Consider the following 23099-nt stretch of genomic DNA (forward strand, 5'->3'; position numbering starts at 1 on the left):
TTCCTCACTTCTTTCCCCACCCTTCCCTTCCCCAGCTGGGACCTTTGTATGGGTTGACGGTTGACGTCCTCTCACTCTCCCCTTAATTGAATTTGTCTCTTGTGCTAATCTAACAGCAGCTAAAATGCCACATTAATCCTCCCAGTAAACTTGATAAATGTCTTAATTTCTTGGCAATGTAGTGCATGTAAGTTATTATATTTCTAATTTTGCAAGTCTCACCTAGCAGAGCACTTACCTTAATGGAATAATTAGTCATTTTGATAATTAAATCCATCACTAACAGAATGCAGTGTCAATGCAGAACTTTTTTTTTCTTTTTTTTTTCCCTCCCTTGCTGCTCATTCACATAGCCCCAAGGTTCCAGCCCCAGCACAGACTTCAGAGGAGCTAAGCTGCACACTTCCAGGCCTCTGCTGTCAGGCAGCTGAGAATCTGACTGCCTCTCCTCCCCTATTACAATTCATGTTTAAAGTCATAGTCGCCCAGGAAAGAAAATAGAGAGGGGCACACTTTGTGTGTGTGCCTAGTACATAAAGAATTAGAAGGAATCAGCTGGGTTTGGGGGTTGTCTTTTGTTTTTGGGGGTTTGGGTTTTTGTTTGGGGGGTGGGGGAGGGCAAACATGGGAGGTGAGGGTGGGTGAATTTGCCTGTACTTGTTCAAACTTCTATGCACTAAAACTCTTGAGTACAGTAAGACGTGCCCATCACGTGAGAGCGTATGCAATCATTACAAAGCTTTTGGCATGCAGCTTTCTGCTTGGGATCAAGAATCTCAGTCCTTTATCCTAAAACTCAATCCCCATAGGCATTCATTTGAATCGCCAATACCTTTAGAAAAAGGAAATAAATTAAGTGCCACCTCATAGCTGTCTAAAGCCATGGCCAGACAATTCGCTGGAGCGTGGTGGTAAAAATTCAGCCACGATCTGGGGACCATGTTCTTTTGCACAAGCTCAGTTACATCAAGCAATCCATCCGTATGACTCCCCTCTTAAGCGCAAATTCCATACAGCTCATTGAGCCACGTCAAGTAAGGAGTTGATTTAAATTTTCATCCTGATTTTGCATTCAACCACTCTGGTTCAACACCTAGTCCACTTGAGTTATGTGTTGGAAAAGAGAGTTGAATTACTACATTCAATCAGTCGTCTGCATTCAACCTCTTGAGTGTAGATTGAGCTTTTCCCGATGGAACATAGTGTTAATGAATCAGATGAGCAAACAGAATGAGACACTGCACATCCTTCAGTGGTCCAGTGTGTATCCGAGTCCTTTCAACTACCAGGACTGGCCGACAGAATTGGGTTTCAGAGGGGCTCTCTGTCTGAGGAGCTCTTGGGGGGGGTTAGGATTGGTCCTATCTTCAGTTCTCCAAGAATGACCTGGGATGGGTAGGGGGTGCCTCCATTTTGGTTGAGTTTGAGTGTCTATTTTTCACATTAGTAGTCTTTTTTTGATGATCCACATGTTGCAAAAGGAAAATGTAAAAAACACACCCCTCAAATTGCTTTGTTTCAGAATGCTTTTGCACCCTTGACTGATGCCAAGACTAGGAGCCATGCTGATGATGTGGGTCTCGTTCTTTCTTCATTGCAGGCTAGTATATACCGAGGGGGATACAACCGTTTTGCTCCATACTAAATGACAAAACCATAAAAACCTTCCAATGTGGGGAGAAAGGAAGCTTTCCGAGGCCTGGGTATTGCAATACATGCAGTAGTGCATCATTTTAGCAACTCTAAAAACTAAAAAGAGGAAAAAAAATTACATTTTTTATCTTATACCTCAGATATTTTGTTCTGTGTATTTTACTATTGTGGGTCTTTAATTTCTGAAGGTTCCGTAGTTTGGTTGCTGGCTGTAGGAGTTTCTTTTTGTGGTTGACCTAGAGAGATGCTAGCTATGAATAAAAACTGGTTTAGGGCCATATCCAGAGTGCTTTATCATGTAAATGAATTATATATGCTGAATAGTAAGCTACTGGGGTTATCAGCTGTTCGGGAAGAGTGTAAGTGACTACAGTAGTCATTTTTTCTGCATCTGCATTATTTTATTTTATGAAAGGGGAAAGGTGGGAGGGACTTAGGGGATTGGGACTGGGGTTCGACTGAAAGAAAAAAAAAATAGTAACTGATGAATCTAAACGACCCACTGCACCAACGATCATATAGCAACGGTTCTAAGTTACTCATTGTCAGTTCAGGCCAAAGGTTATGCTGTTAAGGGGATGCTTCTAGCAGCCCTTGTGCATCCAAGTTGAATGAAGCTGTGCAAACCCACCCTTTAACCTTTCCCCCCGGGCAGTATTCAGCTTCTTAACCAGCCGCTAGTTATTTAGGCAAAAACTGCTAGTTAGGCCATCAACAAGCATTCTTTTTATATTTCTTCCAGTATAATAAATTATTGATATCATTGCTGACTTTTATATTATGGGAGGGAAAAAATAACATTAATAAAAAGGTGATAAAAAGCACTGTTTCTATTTTTTTCTTTTTTTCCAAAAAAAGAAAGTAATAAAAACTTAAATTCTTTGTACCAGTTAAAAAAATGTATAAAATTTACATCTGTGCAGTGGAGTTGTTAAGTTCTAGAAACAGTCTATGAAGCTTTAGTTTTAGCCTAGTAGAACAACTGTTAGAGACAGACGTATAATTTTTATGGAATTACATGATAATCATATTCGGATTTCTAGAAGCATTTTACAAGTATTGCAATCATTGAGTAGAGATAATCATGGTATTTTCGTCAGCTTGGTACTTTTTGAAACATGACTGTGTTATGTGAGCAAGCTGCAATTTTTCAGTCTGTGAGAGCCTGCCCACCCCTCTCCCCCCATTCTTCCTGGTCCCCAGTGATGATCTCAAACCAGTAACTGTAGTTCTGTCTACAAGGCCCAGGACACTTGTCAGAAGGAAGCAAAAATGTAGGTGTACCCTCCTCCTCCCCGAAGAACAAAGTCCCCCCCGCATCTCAGACGCAGGGCCAGAGCGACGCGGCCGAAAAATTGCAGTTTGTCCGGATTACTTCTGTTTGAACGCCTTCCATGTTGTCCTGTTTACAAGTTAACCTGAGTTGGGGTATCTGTCACGGGTCTTCCTGTTTTTGTATTTAAATGAAACAAACAGCAGCAAGCTGTCCCCAGTAGTTTTGCTGCCCTAGTTAAGTCTTCATGTGTACAGTGCCCGCCGTCTGGCAAGCACTTTAGTAAGTTATCAACTCACCGCTGTGAACCTGCCAATCCGCTGTAACAACTCTGCTTTCAAACAAAACCAAACAAAACTTAAAAAAAAAAAAAAGTGTTTGTGATACAGCATTCTTGTCATCCTATGTGCATGCAGTAAGATTGGTTGGATATTAAACCATCAATAAAGTTTCACAAGATTTGAAAACCAAGTTTCTGTAGCTTCGATATCTAAGGCAGATGAGGGTTGTCTTGAACCCAGAGAGAAAGGGGGGAAACTGCTTAGCAGCCCAAAGCTTTTCAGACATTCTTTTCAGCAGGCTTCTCTGGGTGGGGGAGGGGCGGGGCAGAGGGGTGTTTTATAGCATCACTAAGACATTCTCATTCCCCCACCTGGGAAGCAATGCGATGACAGTTGATGTTTTGAAAGGCAACGATTTATTAAAATACTATGGCATCCTACCCCGGAGCGGGGAGAGAGAGAGAGAAAGGACAGGGGGCTGGGGAGAATAAACAGATTTCTCCCAATTGCCTCAAATTTCACACTCCAGAATTTGCATTGTATTTGGAATCACAAACATAGAGTTCTTACTGTGTTGGTTAAAGTAAAATTAATTTGCAGTTTTGATTTTCATTGATGAGCTGTACTTTTCCCCCATGACTGTATGTAGTTTTAATAAAATCATTTAGAGCAAGTGGGTGCCAACTGAGGTTGCAGATCTTCTGTCTAGGCACTCCTCCAAGATGCCAACAAGTCATTTTAAAATGTATGTCAGAGATGTAAACAGACATTTTGGATTTTTTAAAACAGTATTTATTTGGAATGTTTTCATTTATCTAAATAACTATTGCTATTATGAATTATGAAAAAAAGATTAATATCATGTGTGGCCTATAGTGACTTCTTAACACACACATCACGCAATCTGCAAACCCAGAAAATGTGTATATCTGTCTTTAGAAATTAGTGTTTATATCACTTACAGTGGTTTGTGAATAAAGAAAACTGGTTTGTAATATCAAAAAAATAAAAGCTTAGTCTGAAAAGGTACCTGTGAGTTGGTGTTAGTCCTTTGGCTTCTGCGTGTTTCTTTCAAGGGTGTGTCCAGCAGGGGGCGTGGTGTGGGCTGCCCAGGTGAGTAGTAGGCTGCCATAGCCACTGGTGGCGCCCCCTGCAGGTGCACTGCCTGTGTGACACACAGGGCTGTTCCCCAGCAGGGAAATGTCAGTCTTTGGATTAAAACAAAACAACAAAAACAAATTGTGAATTTCAGTGAAACATCTGTACTAGTTATGAATACAACTCTGGGGTTGGGGGAGGCTTGTATGATGAGGATGAGAAAACCAGTAAATGCTAGGTTTATGTTTATGGGGTGCTTACTATGGGCCACGAATCCAGCTTAGGCTCCTGTGTTCCTTATTTCATTTAATGACTTAATACTTCTGTCAGGGTGATCTACCCCATTTAGTTATCTTAATAATATCTTACTTCTGTCTCATTCCATTATATTAATACCCCTATCAAGTTTTCAATATGTGGGGTCTGGAAGCCGATGTTGGGAGTTTGAATCCCGATTCTGTCACTTGCTAGCTGCAGCCCAGGGCAAGTTAAACCAGAGTTCTGTGCTGCGGTTTCCTCATCCATAAACCCGGATTGATAGCAATCGGTGCCTCTTAATATTGTCATGTGGGATAAATAAAACAATCTATGCGACAGGCTCACAGCTGTACTTCACTGACTGTAAGCTATGGTTATTTACTGGGAGGAAACTGAGGCACAGAGAGCTTAACTTATCTGAGATCACACGTCAAGCAAGTGGCAAGGCCCGAATCCCAAAACCGGCATACTTCGTCCATGGGGGCTCTTTTCTCCTGGCCCGTGAGCATTCAATTCTAGAAATGATAGGACTTACCCTGAGTGCCCCACACAGTTTCACAAGGCAGGTTATCTTACTAGCAATTATCACACCACGTCAAGTATACTTAACAGTCCCTTCTCTGTAAACTCCTTGTAATATAGAGAACTGGGAGGGTCATAGTCAAGTTCCATCGCCCAATGTCAATTGGTCCTTGAAGGCAGTATTACCTTCCTTTTGTAAATGAAGACAATGAGAATTAATAAGTCATATGATTTGCCTGAAGTCATGTCTAGCAACTGTGGGAAGCAAGGTCCCATGAGGATCTGTCTGAGCCTGGAGCTTATCCTTCTTCCAAAATTCTGCTCCATTATTTATGATGATGATGAGGGTGGTGAGGATGGGGGTCATGTTAAACCTGAGCTTTTAGTACTCTCCTTACAAAATATGTGAGGCTGTATCAATTAAAGCAAAGACATCGTGAGCTTTCTCCTGGCATATGGCAAGGAGAAAGATAATTATCTCCTAAAATGCTGGCTTTCTAATTGAGTCCCCTCCCTCTCCAAATCAGAGGATGTAAGCATAGATGTGAAAAGCAGTCATTTACAGAATCTCCAAAACCAGGCTTTTCTCTAAAGAGAAGGTAAGCCTATAAATTTCATGTGAAGTGTGAAGTAAATAAGAACGATGGCAGAACTGAAAGGGATTCTTCAAAGACTCCGCCAGCGGATGCAAATGTGCGTCCCCTGCAGTATGGGCAGAGGTGAGCAAAAAAGCCCAGAGGAAGCCCATGTGCGAGGCACATGACTGTGTCTAAATTGAGGCTGTTATCTGTGTTTTTCGTGGACAATGCTCAGGGGGTAGAGCTCATCCCACCTGCAATTTTTTTCTTAAAACAATATTTTAATGAAACAGTAAGACCTTCTCCACATTATAAATAAAATAAAATAAAATAAAACAGTGCAGGTGCAGTTCCATCTCTCAGACCACCGACTCAGTCCCATCCCATTTTCCTACTCAGCACCCGGAGGACCTCAATAATATGTGGTGACATTTGAAGGCTGTTTCTACTTCCTGGAAAGCAGGGAGCTCTGTGAGCACTCCACTATCCCAGGCCTATCCCAGGCAACCGAACATGCACACACACAGCAAACGTCCTTTACTGCTGTGGCAGTGCCCCTCTGAGGTGCCATCCCACGACCTCCTCTCTTAGAAACACCTGATGAACTTGTTTGAAAAGCAGATTCCTGGGCCCCGTCTGCTTTGGGCACTCCCAAGGTTGAAGACCACCGTCATGTGGGTGGGACCATGTTCGCCAACTTCCTGAGGGTGCTTTTATTAGGTTCTCCCTGCAGATCGACCCTCATCATGCCAGCAGGACCAATCAATGTGTATATGCAGGTGTGTGCGCATGCCCACGTTCACTCAAGCATCTGCCTACCTGTACCTATATAACATGCACATTCTCAACCTTGCTCATGACCACCTGATTATTTTCTCACCAATAAAGTTCAGAATCAGTACTGAAAATAGTATTCTCAAAAGAGTTAGAATAGTCATATACCTGGGAAAACACAGAAAGCCTGGGGTGTTTGTGCGTGTGTATGTGTGTTTTTAAATTCACTATTGGACAATACGTGTGCTCCTGCACACACAAATATATATGAGTAGAGGCCCGATGCACCAAGATTTGTGCAAGAATGGGCCTTCCTTCCCCTGGCTGCCTGCCGGCACCACCTTCGCTCCAGCCAGAGGCGCCTTTCCTCCTTTCCATGCTGCCCAGAGGCCCGGAGGGGCTGGAGCAGTGAGGAATGCCCCTCCCCCAGCCGTTCGGTGCCTGGGTATGCAAATTAACCCACCATCTTTGTTGGGTTAATTTGCATACACACTCCTGATTGGCTGGTGGGTGTCGCAAAGGTACGGTCAATTTGCATCTTACTCTTTTATTAGTGTCGATATCTTTGGGAGATTTGTGTGTAAATTTGCCAGGTGCAGTCTTTTCTGAAGGATAGGACAATCTCAGGTGACACTGCTGAGGCTTCAATCTGATGTTCATCTCACAGCCCAAAGCAGAGCCCTTCAGTTCACGGGTGAAACTGGGGTTTCCCATTGCTCTCATCTGACATCCAGAGGGATGTAGACTTGGGGTTGAACAGGAGCACTTGGTTCCTTGGCACTTTGGGAGAGTCTCCTGGGAGAGCCCAGTCTTACCTCACAGGCTGCGTACTCATCGCCCAACTGGAAAATTGGAGGTGGGCTACTTAACAGGTATGAAAGTCTCTGTGGCCTCACGAATCAGGCTGCTTTGATCACAGATATTCGGGGTCAGATATCAGGGGGGGATGATTTCTGGGCAGCAAGGCAGTATTTGGAAGAAAACACCAAGGATTCTTTTAACACTAATGGAGTTCCTTCCTAAAGGGAGCAGGGTTGTAGCTTATATTGAGAATGAAACAGGTAATAAGAAGACTGGCTAACATGGTTTCACTGCAGTTCCAGGCACTTTACAAAACACATATTCAATTTCTCCACTTATATGCACACACCTGTCTGTGTATAGGCACCTGTGTGAGAGTCACCTTGAAAATCTTAGCCTCTGTGCTTCAGTCATCTCATCTCTAAAATGTGGATGGGAACAGTACCTCCCGCCAGGGTTCTCGTGGGAATAAGATGTGTTCAAAGATGCACAGCACTTAGCCTGACAGCACTTTTTCCTGTTAAATCATTTCTCTACTTATCTGCATAACTTAGATGAATCCATATACATTTTAGAGATTCAAATAATATGTGTATGTCTTTTCTCTGATATATAGCATGATTACACAGACGGAACTATACAGTTGTGTACATCTAAAATAAACCTCTTTATACACACACAGATACTAAATACTTTTTAATGTATAATATTTTTATTTTTATGCATTAGCATAACTACACTGTATTAGTGAACCATAAACATAGATGCTAATTCTTATAAAGCACTTAGATCCTGGCAGAGTAAGCCATCAGCAAATGAGACTTATTACTATTATTATCCCAATTAATTCTCCCAAACTGGCAAGCGAGGTACTATCATTACCCCAGTCTGCCCACAAGGAAGCAGAACCTCCAGCAACCCTGGCGACATGCCCAAGGCACAGGGCTGCAAGTGGTAGCGCAGAGCCATGGGCATGGGCTGCCTGAGGGCCAAGTTCTTGTTGCTACAATACTTCACTCACACCTTGGCACTCACTCCTCGTGGCAGCCCAGGCAAGTACTTTGCCCCACGTCGAAGAGCTTACAAGGGTTGGAAGTCAGAGCCAACCCCAGTGTTCCCAGCTTCACTGCACACTCACCCGGCTTTAACAACTGCTGAGCGGGAGGGAGCTTGTTTAGCCGGTGGGATAGCAGGAGTTCCCAGGGTCCAGGTCTGAGAATGCGGCCTCCCTGGCATGGTCATCCCTCGGGACACGCAGCAGGTGCCCGTGGCTTTGACACTCAAGCTCTCTGAGTGACACAGGCAGATGCTGCATTACCTGAAGGAAGCAAAAAGGCAGCGAGAGAAGAGAAGTCTCCAGGCTCAAGACAAGAGTAAAAACACAAGGGCTTCGAGGCAGAAACTAGAAGAGCAGAGACCAGAGAAGTAAGGTAATGGTGGTGCTGTGGGCAGGTGGCGGTTGGCAGGGTGCAGAATGCACATTGGCAGTTCATCAGCAAGGAGGTCCTAGCAAACCTTACAAGGAAAGTTAACAACAACAACAACAAAATAGTAGTAACAATTAATCCAAACAAAACAAAGGACCACCCCCCCCCCCCGAAAACGCTGCCTGAAAGCAGATGGCAAGGACTGCAAAAGAAACCCTTATGCTCACATCCAGAAAGTCAGACTCTCTGCAGCCACGCCAGGAAGTCGTCTAGAACTGAAAACAGGTCAGAGTCACTGCCTGCAGCTGGCCCTTTATCTCCCCCAAACACTCCCAGGCGGGAGCCACTGAAATCCATTACTAAGCAGGATTTCAACACCATGCACACTGCTGCTCAGCCGCAAGGGTTGTCAGCATCCCTGGACGCAGGCTGCTGCTTTCTCCTTTGTTATTTTCCTAAACTGCGGACTCGTGATGTATTGTTCTTTTGACTGTTTCCTTTTTTTCCAAAGCCTGTTTTGGCCTTCTCACCGTAAAGAATGTGTGTGTGTGTGTGTGTGTGTGTGTGTGTGTGTGTGTGTGTGAGAGAGAGAGAGAGAGAGAGAGAGAGAGAGAGAGAGAGAGAGACAGAGAGAGAGACAGAGACAGAGAGAGAGACAGAGACAGAGAGAGAGACAGAGAGACAGAGAGAGACAGAAACAGAGAGACAGAGAGAGAGAGAGATGGAGGACATGCTTTGTGAGAAAAGGAGGTAAGAAGGGGGAAAATAACCCATAAAACTTTCAGTGTCCATTGCAACATTCTGATGTTGAAATTCAAAATCGTTTACAGCTTGCCTGATAGAAGAAAAACATAAACTCCTCCTCTCACTTTGTGTCACTTTTCCATCACCTGAAAACAAAACAGAACAGCTCAGCCTGGCTGATATTGTTATTTCCATTAAGCCATCAAAGAAGTAGCTATAGGCAGTAGCTAGAATGGAGAAATAGCAAAATTCAGTGGTTAGAGGTATTTTTCCTCCTTTTTTTGTCATTGATTTCAGAGAGGAAGGGGGAGAGAGAGAGAGAGAGAGAGAGAGAGAGAGAGAGAGAGAGAGAGAGAGAAACGTCAATGATGAGAGAGAATCGTTGGTTGGCTGCCTCCTGCATACCCCCTACTGTGGGGGGATCGAGCCCACAACCCGGGCACGTGCGCTTGGCCGGAGTTGAACCTGACACTTAGTCCACAGACTGACACTCTATCCACTGGGCCAAACCAGCTAGGCCTTTTTCCTCCTTTTAAAAAAGTTTCTAGATGAACCTAAATTTTAATCCTGCCTCTGCTATCTTCTATTGTCTTCCCAGCTGTGCAACCTTAGGCAACTTAATTAGCCTCTCTGGGCTTGGTTTTCAAGTGGGTGAAATGTCTTGCTGAGAATTCAGTGAGATTGTGTAGCACCAAGAGGATTGGTTCTGGAAAAGTCACTCACCTTCCTCTTGGGGGCAAAAATGAAGCCCCATGTTAAAAAGTGAGACATTGGATGTTTTGAGGTTGGACTTGGAAAACTAGGGAGGATGCTGTACTATCCACACTGAAAATCTTCATGGCTCTTTGGCGTCTGTGTGGGCTCCAGTGCGGTCCCTAGGTACTACCTGGGAGGCTCCGCTCTGGGTTTGCAGGTCTGCACAGCACATCCCCAAATGCATAGCACACCGACAGCATGAGGGCCATCCTGCATGGGAATCTCAGCGCCACCACTGGGTACCGGTCGAGACATTTACCCACATGAAGCCCCACTTCCTCAGCAGTCACATAGCGGAAACTATTTTACCACCTTGAAGGGAGGTAGTGAGAAAACGCACATGAACTGCTCTGAACCTAAAAGGTGTTCTCTTCTTGCCCCTCTTCTCTCCTGCCCCTTCATTAGCCTGAAGATTATATATATATATATATATATATATATATATATATATATACCTGGAAATTTCTGTCACTTCCTGGCTTAGATGATTTAAAATAAAACAAAATGCCACAAAAAGGACAAAGAAACTTTTATAGGTCCCCAAGACCCACTCTTTGCCCCACAGACATGGGGTGGTAGACCACAGGGACTCCTCATACCACGGAAGGAAAACAATAGTCCCAATTAAGCCGGACTCAGAGGACTTATGTGAATATTTGGTAAGTTCCAAATGCCAATCATGCTCCGAGTCCCCTGCCACCAATGTGGTTTCTCTCCTGGCAGAACACTGCGTTGTCCCACCATATCCATGTGGATCCGTGTTAAGACTGGGGAGGGCAGAAGTAATTCATGAAGGCAGCTTGCAGCAGCAACCTCACCCTTGGGACAAGAGGTCACACCTCATCCCTAGACTTTCCAATTGGCTACAACCACTTTCCTTAGTACCAGCCCCGACCTCTGAATTCCTGGATGCCAGTACCATGAAGGAGGCTAATGTTCTCTTCTCTCCCACGTTATGTATCAGGATGCTGTGACAGGGCAAGGCACGGGCTGGAACTCACCTTCTGGTGTCTTTAGGGGCTAAATCTGTTCTCTCCAACTCTACTGGTCCGTACAGGTTTTTACAATATAGGACTTAACACCCGATATTTGAGAATAGAGATTTCACAGAGCTCCTCCCTTGAAAACCTGGAAGGTGTGGCAGCATTGAGCCACATCCCCTCCTGGTGAACAGACAGAGGAAGCTGAGGAATAACTGCCTCCTTAAGACAGAGCAGTGCATAGTCCTTCAGTTCTCCTAAAGCCCACTCCCTGATGCCAACCCACCGACAACTCACCTAGGAGTTGAGGTGAGAGACCTGAGGTCTGGAGCAAGTTTACTGGACAAAGATAGTCTAATCCCATTGGCTGGGAGAGGAAAGGGCCAAAGAAAGTCATATTGTAGATGTGTAATCACCGAAAGACATCTGACCTAGAAAGTGTAAAGGAGAGGGAGAGAGAGAGAGAGACAACAAGAGCAGAGAGAGAGAGAGAGAGAGAGAGAGAGAGAGAGAGAGAGAGAGAGAGAGAGAAAGGAGGGAAGGAACGAACGAACGAAAAGAAAGATTGGAAAACTCTCTTTCCACCCTGATTATCTAATATTACAGATTTGAGTGCATTACAAATTCATGTGTTACTTCTTCCCTAGTAATCTTTATATGGATTTATCATATTTAAATTTTTATCCAAGCTTGTATTTCTTTCTTAGCCTTGCCTTCTCTGGTATGTTTCCTCCTGCTTTAAACTGGCACTGCGCAATAAAAATATAATGCAAGGTTCCTGTGTAATTTTAAATGGTCTAGCAACTTTGTCAAAAAAAGTAAAAAGGAATCAATAAAATTCATTTAAAGATAACATATAATAATTAATATGTTATATGAATAATTTTAATATTATATTGTATTTACCTGAGATAACTATCATGCCAATGCATTGCCGATATAAAACTATATTGAAGAGATGTTTTGCATTCTCTTCTGCATGCTAAATCTTTGGTATCTGTTGCAAATTCTACACTCACAGCCACATGTCAAAGACTCAGTAGCCACGTGTGGCCTGTGGCCCCCACACTGGACAGCAGCACAGCCTCAAACCATTGACAAACCCTCCAGGCCACTTCATCTACAAATCTCATGCTAAGGTAAGCTCCAGGAGGGAGATTCCAGTAAGTCCAGTTGATCCCTTGGGCAATGCTGAAATGTCCCCAAGTTTGTCAGAGAGATCAGAGAGCCGAGTCTGGGGGGCGCCCTGCAGGTCCCGGCAAGGCTCACCTGCACCGACAGCTATCCTCTAGGGAGGCTGCCACTTCTTTATTTTACTTCTAGTTGTTGCCACCGATGCTCAGATTCTTGAGAAATAACCTGGTACATAATAACAGCTTTTCCATCACCTGAAAACAAAACAGAACAGTTTTGTGCATTACCTGAAGGAAGCAAAGCCACGGGCACTCAAACTGCAAAAGAAACCCTTATGCTCACATCCAGAAAGTCAGACTCTCTGCAGATAGGGATTAGACTATCTTTGTCCAGTAAAATTGTACCACCAAGCTTGTTTGGGGGAATTGTACCACCAAGTCAGCAAATCCTAAGTCACAGAGGAGACAGACTATGAACCGGGAGAGGGTATCAGAGGGTGACTGAGGAGCAGTGGCTCAGCAATGCCTCTCGCTCTCCATGCCCCAGCCCCACCCCCACCCCCACCACAAGGGGTAGGAGTCCCATCTCTTTATTGGTTCTTCCTTCACTCATCAACAAGGCCCCAGTCTGCCACAGACACAGTGCTGAGCACTGGGAACACAAAAATAGGCTTCGAAGTATGGTCACAGTGACACATTGCCAATTTGCCGGACATACCATCATGTGTCCACACTACCCTTGAGCATTAATTTCTATTGCTGTGAAATAAATGGTCATATATTTTTCAGCTCAAAACAGACCTTTATTACCTCACAGTTTCCATGAGTCAGAGGTCTGGGTAAGAGTGGGGTGAGACCTCTGCTTAGGATCTCCTGGCTGAAATCGAGGTGCCAGCCAAGGCTCTGATTCTCATCTGAGGCTTGAGAGCACCTTCCAAGCTCACCAAGGTTATGAACAAAATTCAGGTCCTTGCCAAGGTAGGGCTGAGGCCCCACTTCCTCACTAGCTATCAGTGATGGCACTCACCTCCTATAAACCACCTACATTTTCCTTCCATGTGGCCCTCATAGGAAGGTTATGAGGTGGGTGTTTGCCTTCTTCCAGGTGAGCAGAGGTGAGCCTCTTGAACTTTTTCACTTTCTTTTAAAGGCTCCTCAGATTAGGTCAGGCCCACCCAGGATCATCTCCCGTTGGGTTCACTTAAAGTCAATGGATTAGAAACTTACTCAGGGGAGTGATATCACAGTTACAGGCTGCTCTCATATTCAAGAAGAGGAGACTGTACACAGCATGTTCTCCAGGGGGTAGGAATCTTGGGGACCATCTTGGAATCCTGTCTTGTAAACCTGCTTATTTTTATCAACAACATGAGGCATCATCATCTTTGTGATAAGAATGACTTTATCTGATCTTTCAAGGTATTCTAATTTCTGGATAAGAAAAACCAAAGCTCAGAGAAGCAAGAGGAGGTTAGCACGACTAGAAATTGGTGGAGCCAGATTAGAAGCTTGGTGTTTTTTAACAGGGAAGTCTATGGAGGGCCCCATGCTCCACTGAACTGTCACTGGTGTAGCCCCCAGGATTTTAGGATCGGTTGCCTGGCTTTTTGAGACACAATAAATATGGGCCCCTGTATTGCCATACAACACATTACCCCCAGATTTAGCCATTTAAAATAACAAACATTCATTATCTCACAGTTTGGGGGTCAGGAATCCAGATACAGTTTAACAGGGTCTTCTGGCTCAGGGTCCCTCGCAAATCTCAATGACAGTGCTGGCTGGGGCCACAGTCATCCCAAGGTAGGGAGGGGAAAAGATCTACTTCCCAGCTTTCTCCCAAGGTGGTTAGCAGAATTCAGCTCCTTGTGGAGCTATGGACTGAGGGCCTTGCTCAGAGGCCTCCCCCAGTTCCCAGCTCTGTAATTACCCAAAGGGAACTTACCCCACAGCAGCCTTCTTCATTACAGAAAGCACGAGAAAGAACAAGGAGAGTTCCTGCAAGGTGGAAACCACGATCTTTGACTTTATGACATTCTCAGAACTGACATGCTTTCCCTTTCACATAATCTAATCTTAGAAGAAAGTCACTAGGTCCAGCCCACACTCAAGGGGAGGGGTCATGATGTGGGTGTGTTTAAGAAGCTCCACGTAAGAAACTTAGGGTGACGAACTCAGGCAGGAAGAGAAAGCTACACAGATAGCTATCGTCACTATGATCCCCAACCAGCCCACACAGTCCCGTAGGAAGATGAGCCCAACATATCCCAGTTTTAAGTTCCTTTCAGGTGACAAGACTGGTGGGTACAATAGGTTAGGCACGGGACATGCACTTTGTTTATAATGACCTCTGCCAAAGTCAACCCATGCTTGCTTAGGTTAACACTTTGATTTATAATCCAAATTTTTCTCTTCATGATCTCATCTTTCATCTGTTTGCCTCAAAGTTCTTCCAAGCCTCTCCCTATAACTTTCCTCAGGGAATGTCCCCATTTCTAAAGGGTTTGTGTTTCATTTTCATAAGGTTCTTCTCTTGGAACTTCCATGAGGAGGGGTCACAGATCTCCAGGAAACATGAGTGCAATGGAAGAAGTGGGGACTTTGATGGGACCTCAACTCCGAACCATCAGGCTCTGCTCTTGGCTTCCCCCACCCCTGTGGTCTGGTGCAGCACACATTTTACCATCCCTTCCTCCTCACCTGGATAATTTCCTGCTGACCCATAGAATTTCCCTGCCTTAATTCTACTATTTTTGAGAACTAACCCTTGGACTTTGCGCTGCTCAAATGAAGATTCCCTTTCTGATCAATGCTGCCACTCAATACCTTGTCCAGCAGATACTTAGCACATCAAAGAGAACAGAGAACTTAAGGCATTTTTTTTTCTCTCCATGTGTAGTCCATGCACTGCCTCCATCAGAATCACATGGAGAGCCTGTTAACAAGGCAGATCTCTACAGACCTTTCAAATTTGGGTAGCTCGGGTTGAGTCTCGTGCTCTGCATGCAGCCTAAACTTTGAGAGCTATTGCCTTGGATCACATAATTCAAGGTTCCCAAATCCACCTGGACACCAGAATCATGTGGGATGCTTTTGGAAAATATCCATGCCAAACTTCATTCCCGGGGGTTCTCTGATTTAGTTTTTCTAGGTGGGCCTGGGCTGCTGTAGTCGGTGAACTCTTACTGTCCTATTGTCATTTTATATATGAGGAAATTGAGACTCAAGATGGTAAAACAACCTGTGAAAGCAGTGAGCTAAAAAAAAAATCCAGGATTCCAACCCAGGTCTGAAGGATTCCAAAGTCCATACTCTCTACTGCAGTATAACCCCCGTCTCATGGCTAAAAAGTAGTTTCTAATCTCTGATAGAACTCAAAGTTGGGAAACTGAAAGTATAAAAAAGTAGAAGGTAGAGACCGATTTGCCCTCTGTGGTCAGTTTTTATTTCTTACCCAGACCACTTAGAGGAAGAACTTTCTATACAACGTTAGATTAGTGAGGTTTTTTTTTGTTTTGTTTTTTTTTAGGTGCAGGAACAGAAACCCAACACAACAGCCAATGTGAGAAGGAGGGAGTTATTGAGCCCTGAAGTTAGGGTTGTCTGATTTCACAAATATACAATGTCATCAGAGCTCTCTCTCTCTCTCTCTCTCTCTCTCTCTCTCTCTCTCCACCCCTCTCTCACTTTATGTTTAACCTTCATATATGTCTTTGTACTTCAAATTGGCTCCCTCCAATTGTTGGGGTAGTTGCCAACTGGCAGACTCCAGCCTATATTGTTTAGCTTAGAAAAACAGCTTAAGTACTGGATTCTTTCTCCCAGAAACCAGGTAGTGAAGACCTAGCCAAAGTCAGGAAAGAATTATGATTGGTCCTCTTTGGACCAATCACTGTGCCTTAGAGAAATGGAGAAGTCTAATTGCCCAGGTTTGTATTAGCATCAAAATAGAAAATTTCATCTTTAGCTCATAAAACAACAGCTGCCCCTCCAGGGAATATGAGTGTAATGTTGAAAAGAAAAGAAAAAGAAAAAGAAAAGAAAAGAAAGGAAAGGAAAGGAAAGGGAAGGGAAGGGAAGGGAAGGGAAGGGAAGGGAAGGGAAGGGAAGGGAAGGGAAGGAAAGGAAAGGAAAGGAAAGGAAAGGAAAGGAAAGGAAAGGAAAGGAAAGGAAAGGAAAGGAAAGGAAAGGAAAGGAAAGGAAAGGAAAGGAAAGGAAAGGAAATAATAGAAAAAAGAAAAGAAAAGGAAAGAAATGTCCCATGCCCCTATGTTGATGAAAAACACAGGTATATGCACTCTGTAGTGCATGATCTTGAATTCAAGCCCTGGGGCTTGATGGCATTATTAAAATACAAATTTCATTCCAGATGTGAACCGAGTAATGCTAGAATACCTCATTCCCTCACCAAACTTTTCTTTTCCATGTCTGTGCTCATGAAAATGGGGAAGAAACACAGTAAGTAAGACTCCAAAGCATAGTTGAAATTTAATTTTCTCAACATAACCATGACCATAGCTGTTAAGAGTAAGCATTCCCTCCATCTGGGAAAGTGCTAAGTGAACTTTTGAAACCTTGAAGAAATGAAGACCACAAACATTGCCCATCCCGAATCGCTCTTATGGAATTTGGCTGCCTGCTGAGCTAATGACCCACTGACTGGGTTTTAGGCTTTTGAAAGCCGAGTTCTAACATCAAACTTTCATCTCAGACATAGCAGCCTGTCTCTAATGAATTTTTTATTTGTTTACTCATTGCTTCTCTGGGATATAAAAAGTAACACTCATCTTTTTAATATTAAAAATAAAACTTTAAATAAGGGCTTAATCCAATGCCAAACTGTTTAAATTTACTACATCCAAGACCGCTTTGCTTCTGGAGAAACTGCTCTCTGAAATAAAGGAAGATGGGACTATGGGGAAAGAGTGACGTGCCATATGCATGTTCTTCTTCTTTCTAATCCTTTTGCAAGCATAGAGGTAAATTATTCATGTCAGACTGTGTACTGTACATCATGTGAGTCCCAGGAACACATCCGCCAAACAGCTGTGCTCCCTTTCTCAGGAGGGGCAGCTCTCAAAGACTTCATATCACTCTTCTCTCTGCCCTGGAAGCCCAGGCTGTCGACTCTCGGGGATTTAGAAACCACCAATAAAAGAAGGTGCCATGTGGAGAAGCTTGGCATGGGAGTGTCCAGATGTCACTCAAGGGAAGCCTTGCACCCAAAGGCTGCTCGGAGGGCCGGAGTGTATCCAGCTGAGCTTCCATATGTGGGAAAATAAGATACAATAAATAAAATACAACCAGCACAGCAACATCCACCAGAGTATGGGATTGCTATAGGGAGAGCAAGCAGATCAATGATGACCCAGGGCCAGGGTGGGGGTGGTGAGGAAGCAGAGAGACAGCAGGAAACCCTGGGTGGGGGATAAGGGTGTTAGATAGGTTCACTCTCTTGATTTCAGTGATGGTTTCAGTGTATATACATAGATCAGAACTGATCAAATTGTAGATTCTGTGTGTGGTGCATTTTATGTCAGTTATACATCTATAATAATAAAAGCATAATGTGCTAATTAGACCAGACGTCCTTCTGGATGACCTTCCCGACGAAGCTGGGGCTGGGAGGGAAGCCTGGGTCTTGGGTGCCAGAGGGAAGCCGGTGCTGGCAGCCGGTGGAAGGAAGGCCTACTCTTGCACTAATTTTGTGCATCGGGCCTCTAGTTAATAATAAAAGCCCAGCGACCATTATGGTGGAATGACCAGAATGACCAGTCGCTATGATGTGCACTGACCACCAGGGGCAGATGATCAACACAGGAGCTGCTCCCTGATGGTCAGTGCACTCCCACAGCTGGAGTGCCGCTCAGCCAGAAGCCGGGCACATGGCTGGCGAGCCCAGTGGTGGTGGCAGGAGACTCTCCCACCTCCGCAGTAGTGCTAAGGAGCAGTGAGCCAAGCTGTAAGGAGTGAGCAGGCAGGCAGTTAGGAGCGAAGAGTCCCGGATTGTGAGAGGGATGTCCGCCTGCCAGATATCCACTGAGGGGCCCTGGATTGCAAGAGGGTGCAGGCTGGGCTAAGGGACCCTCCCCCACCACACACACAAATTTTGTGCATCGGGCCTCTAGTACATTAATAAACTTGTAGACACATACACATGGACTAAGAGTCATCATGACTGGTCTTTAAATCCCAAGTCTGCACTTATTAGTCCAGTAGCCATGTATATATGTAACTCTCTCTCTAAAGCTCAGTTTCCTGATCAGAAAATAGGGATAAGTACTTCATAGAGTTGTTGTGAAAATCAATGAGAAAATAAAAACCCTAGTGTGTCTACAAAGAAGCATTCAATAAACCATATAAACCATTGATTGTTTTAATATGCCTCTCTCTCTTTCTGTCTCTCCCCCTGCCCCACTCCCATCCCCATCCATCATAACTTAGATATATTTTCCTACATTTCTACTGGGAATACTGTTAATCATATAGACTCCAGTCTCTGAAATGTACAGGATCTAGCAATAATGCAAAATCACATGTGTCCATGTATAAATATTTTTTTTTATTTTTTAATATATTTTTATTTTTTATACATTTTTGTTGATAGTATTACAGATATATCCCATTTCCTCCCCTTTCCCCCCTCATCCCAACCTCTTATCCCACACCCCAGGTCTTCATTACCCTACATGTATAAATGTTAACACTGACAGAGAGCAGGTTGGCTGTGAATGCCTTCTATACATAGTTCTGATGTATCTCCAGCCACCCAAAGCTGATTCCTGGATCCAACAGTTCAAAACTGTGTTGTTCACTTGAAAAATGTTCTGGTTGGTTTCATAGATGGATTGCTTCACGAAAAAGATATCACAGAGTTTTCTGGGAATGTACACCAAGCAATCAGCACTGATGACATTGCACGCGCCTTCCCTCAATGCCAGAAAAATGCCCAACGCCTTCTGGTGTCCCTGCATCTCTCCAGCAAGTATTTGAATATATATAGTGACATTGTTGGTAGCATGTGCGCTTTGGTGAGTGATAATGGACATCTCACTCACATTCATACACATCAGTTAATCAGTTAACATTAAAATTAAAAGTGAAATTTAATGCTTTTCTCCTAAGATTAAACAAAATAAAAGGATATCTGCTTTCATTACTTCTATTCAACATTGTATTAGAGGCCCTAACAAATGCAATAAGGTGAAAAAGAAAATAAAATCAAAGTTATAAAGTTTGCAAGAAAGAAGTAAAACTCTATTCACAGATGACAGGATTTTGCATGTAAAATCTTCAAATGAGTCTACAAAACAAACAAACAAAAAAGATGCTATAACTAATACGTAAATTTAGCAAGTTGTACAAGACCAAGTTAATATACAAAAATCAACTGTATCTCTGAAAAGAACAATTGGAAAAGAACAATTATTTACAAAATCAAGCAACATTATATCCAGGTAAATTTAACGAAGGATGTGCACTGAAAACTATAAGCTATTGCTGAGAAAGATTATCGAAGACAAATGATGAAAACTATGCAATGTTCATGTATTAGAGGACTCAATAGTATCAAGATGTCAGTTCGTTCCTGATTTATTTACTCATTCAGTGTCATCCCATTCAGTTTCCCTAAAGACTTTTTGTAAAAAGTAACATGTTTCTAAAGGTACAAGGTGGGGCAATAGTAGGTGGTGAGTATGCAAAACAGTGTATTTCCATATTATTATTTATGAATTATTGTATTATTTACCACACAAACAACTGTAAACCAACTTTTGCCCCACCCTGTATATTGAAAGACCAAAAAGAGCTTAACTAATCCTGTATAATAAAAGGCTAATATGCAAATTGACTGAATGGCAAAATGACTGGTCGCTATGACACGCACTGACCACCAGGGGGCAAATACTCAATGCAGGAGCTTCCCCCTGGTGGTCAGTGCGCTCCCACAGGGGGAGTGCCGCTCAGCCAGAATCCAGGCTCATGGCTGGTGAGTGCAGCGGTGGTTGCGGGAGACTCTCCCACCTCCATGACAGTGCTAAGGATGTCTGAATGCAGGCCTAAGCCATCAGTCGGACATCCCCCAAGGGCTCCTGGACTGTGAGAGGGTGCAGGCCGGGCTGAGGGAGTCCCCCTGAGTGCACAAGTTTCATGCACTGGGCCTCTAGTTTCGAATAAGAAAAATGTAGAGAAAACAAGTTAGAAATTGTTATAAGGAAGTATCTTCATGACACTGCTTCTCAGAACAAAAAAACACTAGCTGTAACAGAAAAGAAATAGGACCTGATCAAAATTTTAAATCTCTATCTTTCAGAAGGCACTAAAAATACCATAAATAGGCAAGATGTAGACAGGGAGAAAATATTCACAACAAATATATTTGACAAAAGACTTATATCCTGAATATATTAAAAAGAAAAAGAAGCTCCCGTAACCCATTTTTTTTAAATGGGCAAAACAATTAATCATACATACACTTCACAAAAGAAGGTATACCAATGTTCAGTCAACTCAGGAAAAAGTTTCTAATATCATTATTTATCAGAGAAATACAAATCTATAATAATAAAAGCATAATATGCAAATCGACCAAACGACTGAACAGCAGAACGACCGTCCAGATGACCTTCTGGACAACCATGCTATGACACACACTGGTGCCAGGCCAGCCAAGGCGGATGCGATGTGATTGGTTGGGGGGCCCTGCCATATCCCTGCAAAGGGATCACCATGGGGTGATTGATGGGGGAGCTCCATGATCAATTGCCCTAAAGAGGGAGGCCCAGGCCACCCTCTGCTGCATGATTGATCATGGAGCCCTGGCTGGGTGGGTGGGGCCTCCCTCTGCTGGGTGATCAATCGCGGAGCCCCAGCCAGGTGGGCAGGGCCTTCCTCTGCGGAGCATTCGATCGTGGAGCCCTGCAATCAATCACCCACAGAGGGAGGCCCAGGCCACCAGCCAACGATGCTGTGGTGGGTGTGTGGGGCTGGCCAGCAATCGCCCCACAGAGAGAGGTCCAGGCCAGCCAAGCAATCGCACCCCACACCTGTCACCCATAGAGGGAGGCCACTGGTGGCAGGGGAGGGGGCAGTAGCACCACACAGATGGCAAGCAGTGGCAGTGGCTGGAGTAGGGCCAGCTGCCGGCAGCTGGGGTATGGAAAGCCCCAATAGGCCATGATCACTAGCCAGGCCTTAGTGACCCTACCCAAGGGGTCCTGGATTGTGAGAGGGCACAGGCCGGGCTGAAAGATACCCACCCCCTGTGCACGAATTTTGTGCACTGGGCCTTCAGTCTTATATAATAAAAGGCCAATATGCAAATCGACTGAACAGCAGAATGACTGGTCGCTATGATGCACACTGACCACCAGGGGGCAGATGCTCACTGCAGGAGCTGCCCTCTGGTGGTCAGTGTGCTCCCACAGGGGGAGCGCCGCTCAATCAGAAGCCAAGTTTATGGCTGGTGAGCACAGTGGTGGTGATGGGAGCCTCTCTTGACTCTGCGGCAGCGCTAAGGATGTCTGACTGATGGCTTAGGCTTTCGGGGCTTTCCTTACCCCATGGGGAGCGGGCCTAAGCATTCAGTTGGACATCCCCCGAGGGATCCCAGAGTGCAAGAGGGCACAGGCTGGGCTGAGGGACCCCCCTCCACAAGTGCATTGATTTCGTGCACTGGGCCTCTAGTTAAAACCAATATGAGCCCTGGCCAGTTTTGCTCAGTGGATAGTGTCAGCCTGCATACTGAAGGGTCCAGGGTTTGATTCTGGTCAAGGGAACCTAGCTAAGTTGCAGACTTGAGCCTCAGTTGCAGTCAGGTTTTGTGCAGGAGGCAACCAATCGATGTGTCTCTCTCACATTGGTGTTTCTCTCTCTCCCCTTCCCTTCTACTCTCTCTAAAAATTGATGGAAAAATGTCCTCGGGTGAGGATTTAAAAAAAAAATAACAATAAAAATAAAACCAAGATGAGACATCGCTAGAATAGCAAAATGGTAAAAGACTAGCCCCACCACAGGATGGCAAAGCTGTGAAATAATTCACATACACTGCTTGTATAAGCATAAAATTGGACAATCACTTTGGAAAATTGTGTGGCAGTTTTTTCAAACAAACGTTCATCCACTATATGACCTAGCAATTCCTTCCCTAGGTATTTAACCAAAAGAAATAAAAAACATATGTGCACAAAATACCTTTATCTTAATTAGTTCAGCCTGTTAAATGAGGTAACATAGACTGGGTGGCAAACATTCTTTTTCATGGTTCTCAAGGATGGAAGTCTGAGATCAGGGTACCAGTGTGGTGGAATTCTCGGTGATGTCTTCACATGGCCTTTTCCTGGTGTGTGCATGCACAGAAGCAGAGAGAGAGACAGACAGAGAAAGAGAGAACTTAATCCCCTGTTTGTTCCACTTTTTATAAATGCACCATGGGGTCGGGCCTAAGCTTGCAGTCAGACATCCCTCTGGCAGCCCGGGATCCCTCGGGGGATGTCCAACTGAGGCTTAGGCCGGCTCCCCTGAGGTCACTTCTGTGGAAGGGGGGGCACTGGGACCGCCATGGCTGGCCTGGTGGTGCAGGCTCGCTGGCCCCGCCCCTCGCCCACTGGTCATTCTGCTGTCCATTCTAATTAGCATATTAGCTCTTTATTATATAGGATAGCCCCAAACTAGAAATAACCCATCAGCAGAGAATGAATACAATGGAATTCGACATATAATAGACTACTACTCGGCAATAGATAGATACCAAGAACTGGAACAAAAATAAGGATAATCCTCAAAAATAGGTTAACTAAAAGAAGCTGAACACAAACATAC

The 23099-nt window shown here is 44.2% G+C and overlaps 1 protein-coding gene across 46 annotated transcripts in view; it reads left to right on the forward strand.

The window, feature by feature from the left end:
• Nucleotides 1-4236, forward strand: part of RBFOX1 (RNA binding fox-1 homolog 1) — a 2122525-nt gene extending 2118289 nt beyond the window's left edge. For 15 of the 46 annotated variants that reach the window (XM_080678210.1, XM_080678242.1, XM_080678235.1 and 12 more), the window contains one exon: nt 1523-4236. In XM_080678210.1, the coding sequence (XP_080534336.1) occupies nt 1523-1645 (123 nt within the window). In that variant the 3' untranslated portion in view covers nt 1646-4236. Of the gene's footprint in view, nt 1-353 lie in introns of all 46 variants that reach the window. The other 31 variants (XM_080678221.1, XM_080678243.1, XM_080678199.1 and 28 more) reach the window with 5 other exon arrangements.
• The last annotated feature ends 18863 nt before the right edge of the window (nt 4237-23099 follow it).

This window comes from Plecotus auritus (assembly GCF_963455305.1).
Source record: "Plecotus auritus genome assembly, chromosome: 7".
In the NCBI taxonomy this organism is placed as follows: domain Eukaryota; kingdom Metazoa; phylum Chordata; class Mammalia; order Chiroptera; family Vespertilionidae; genus Plecotus; species Plecotus auritus.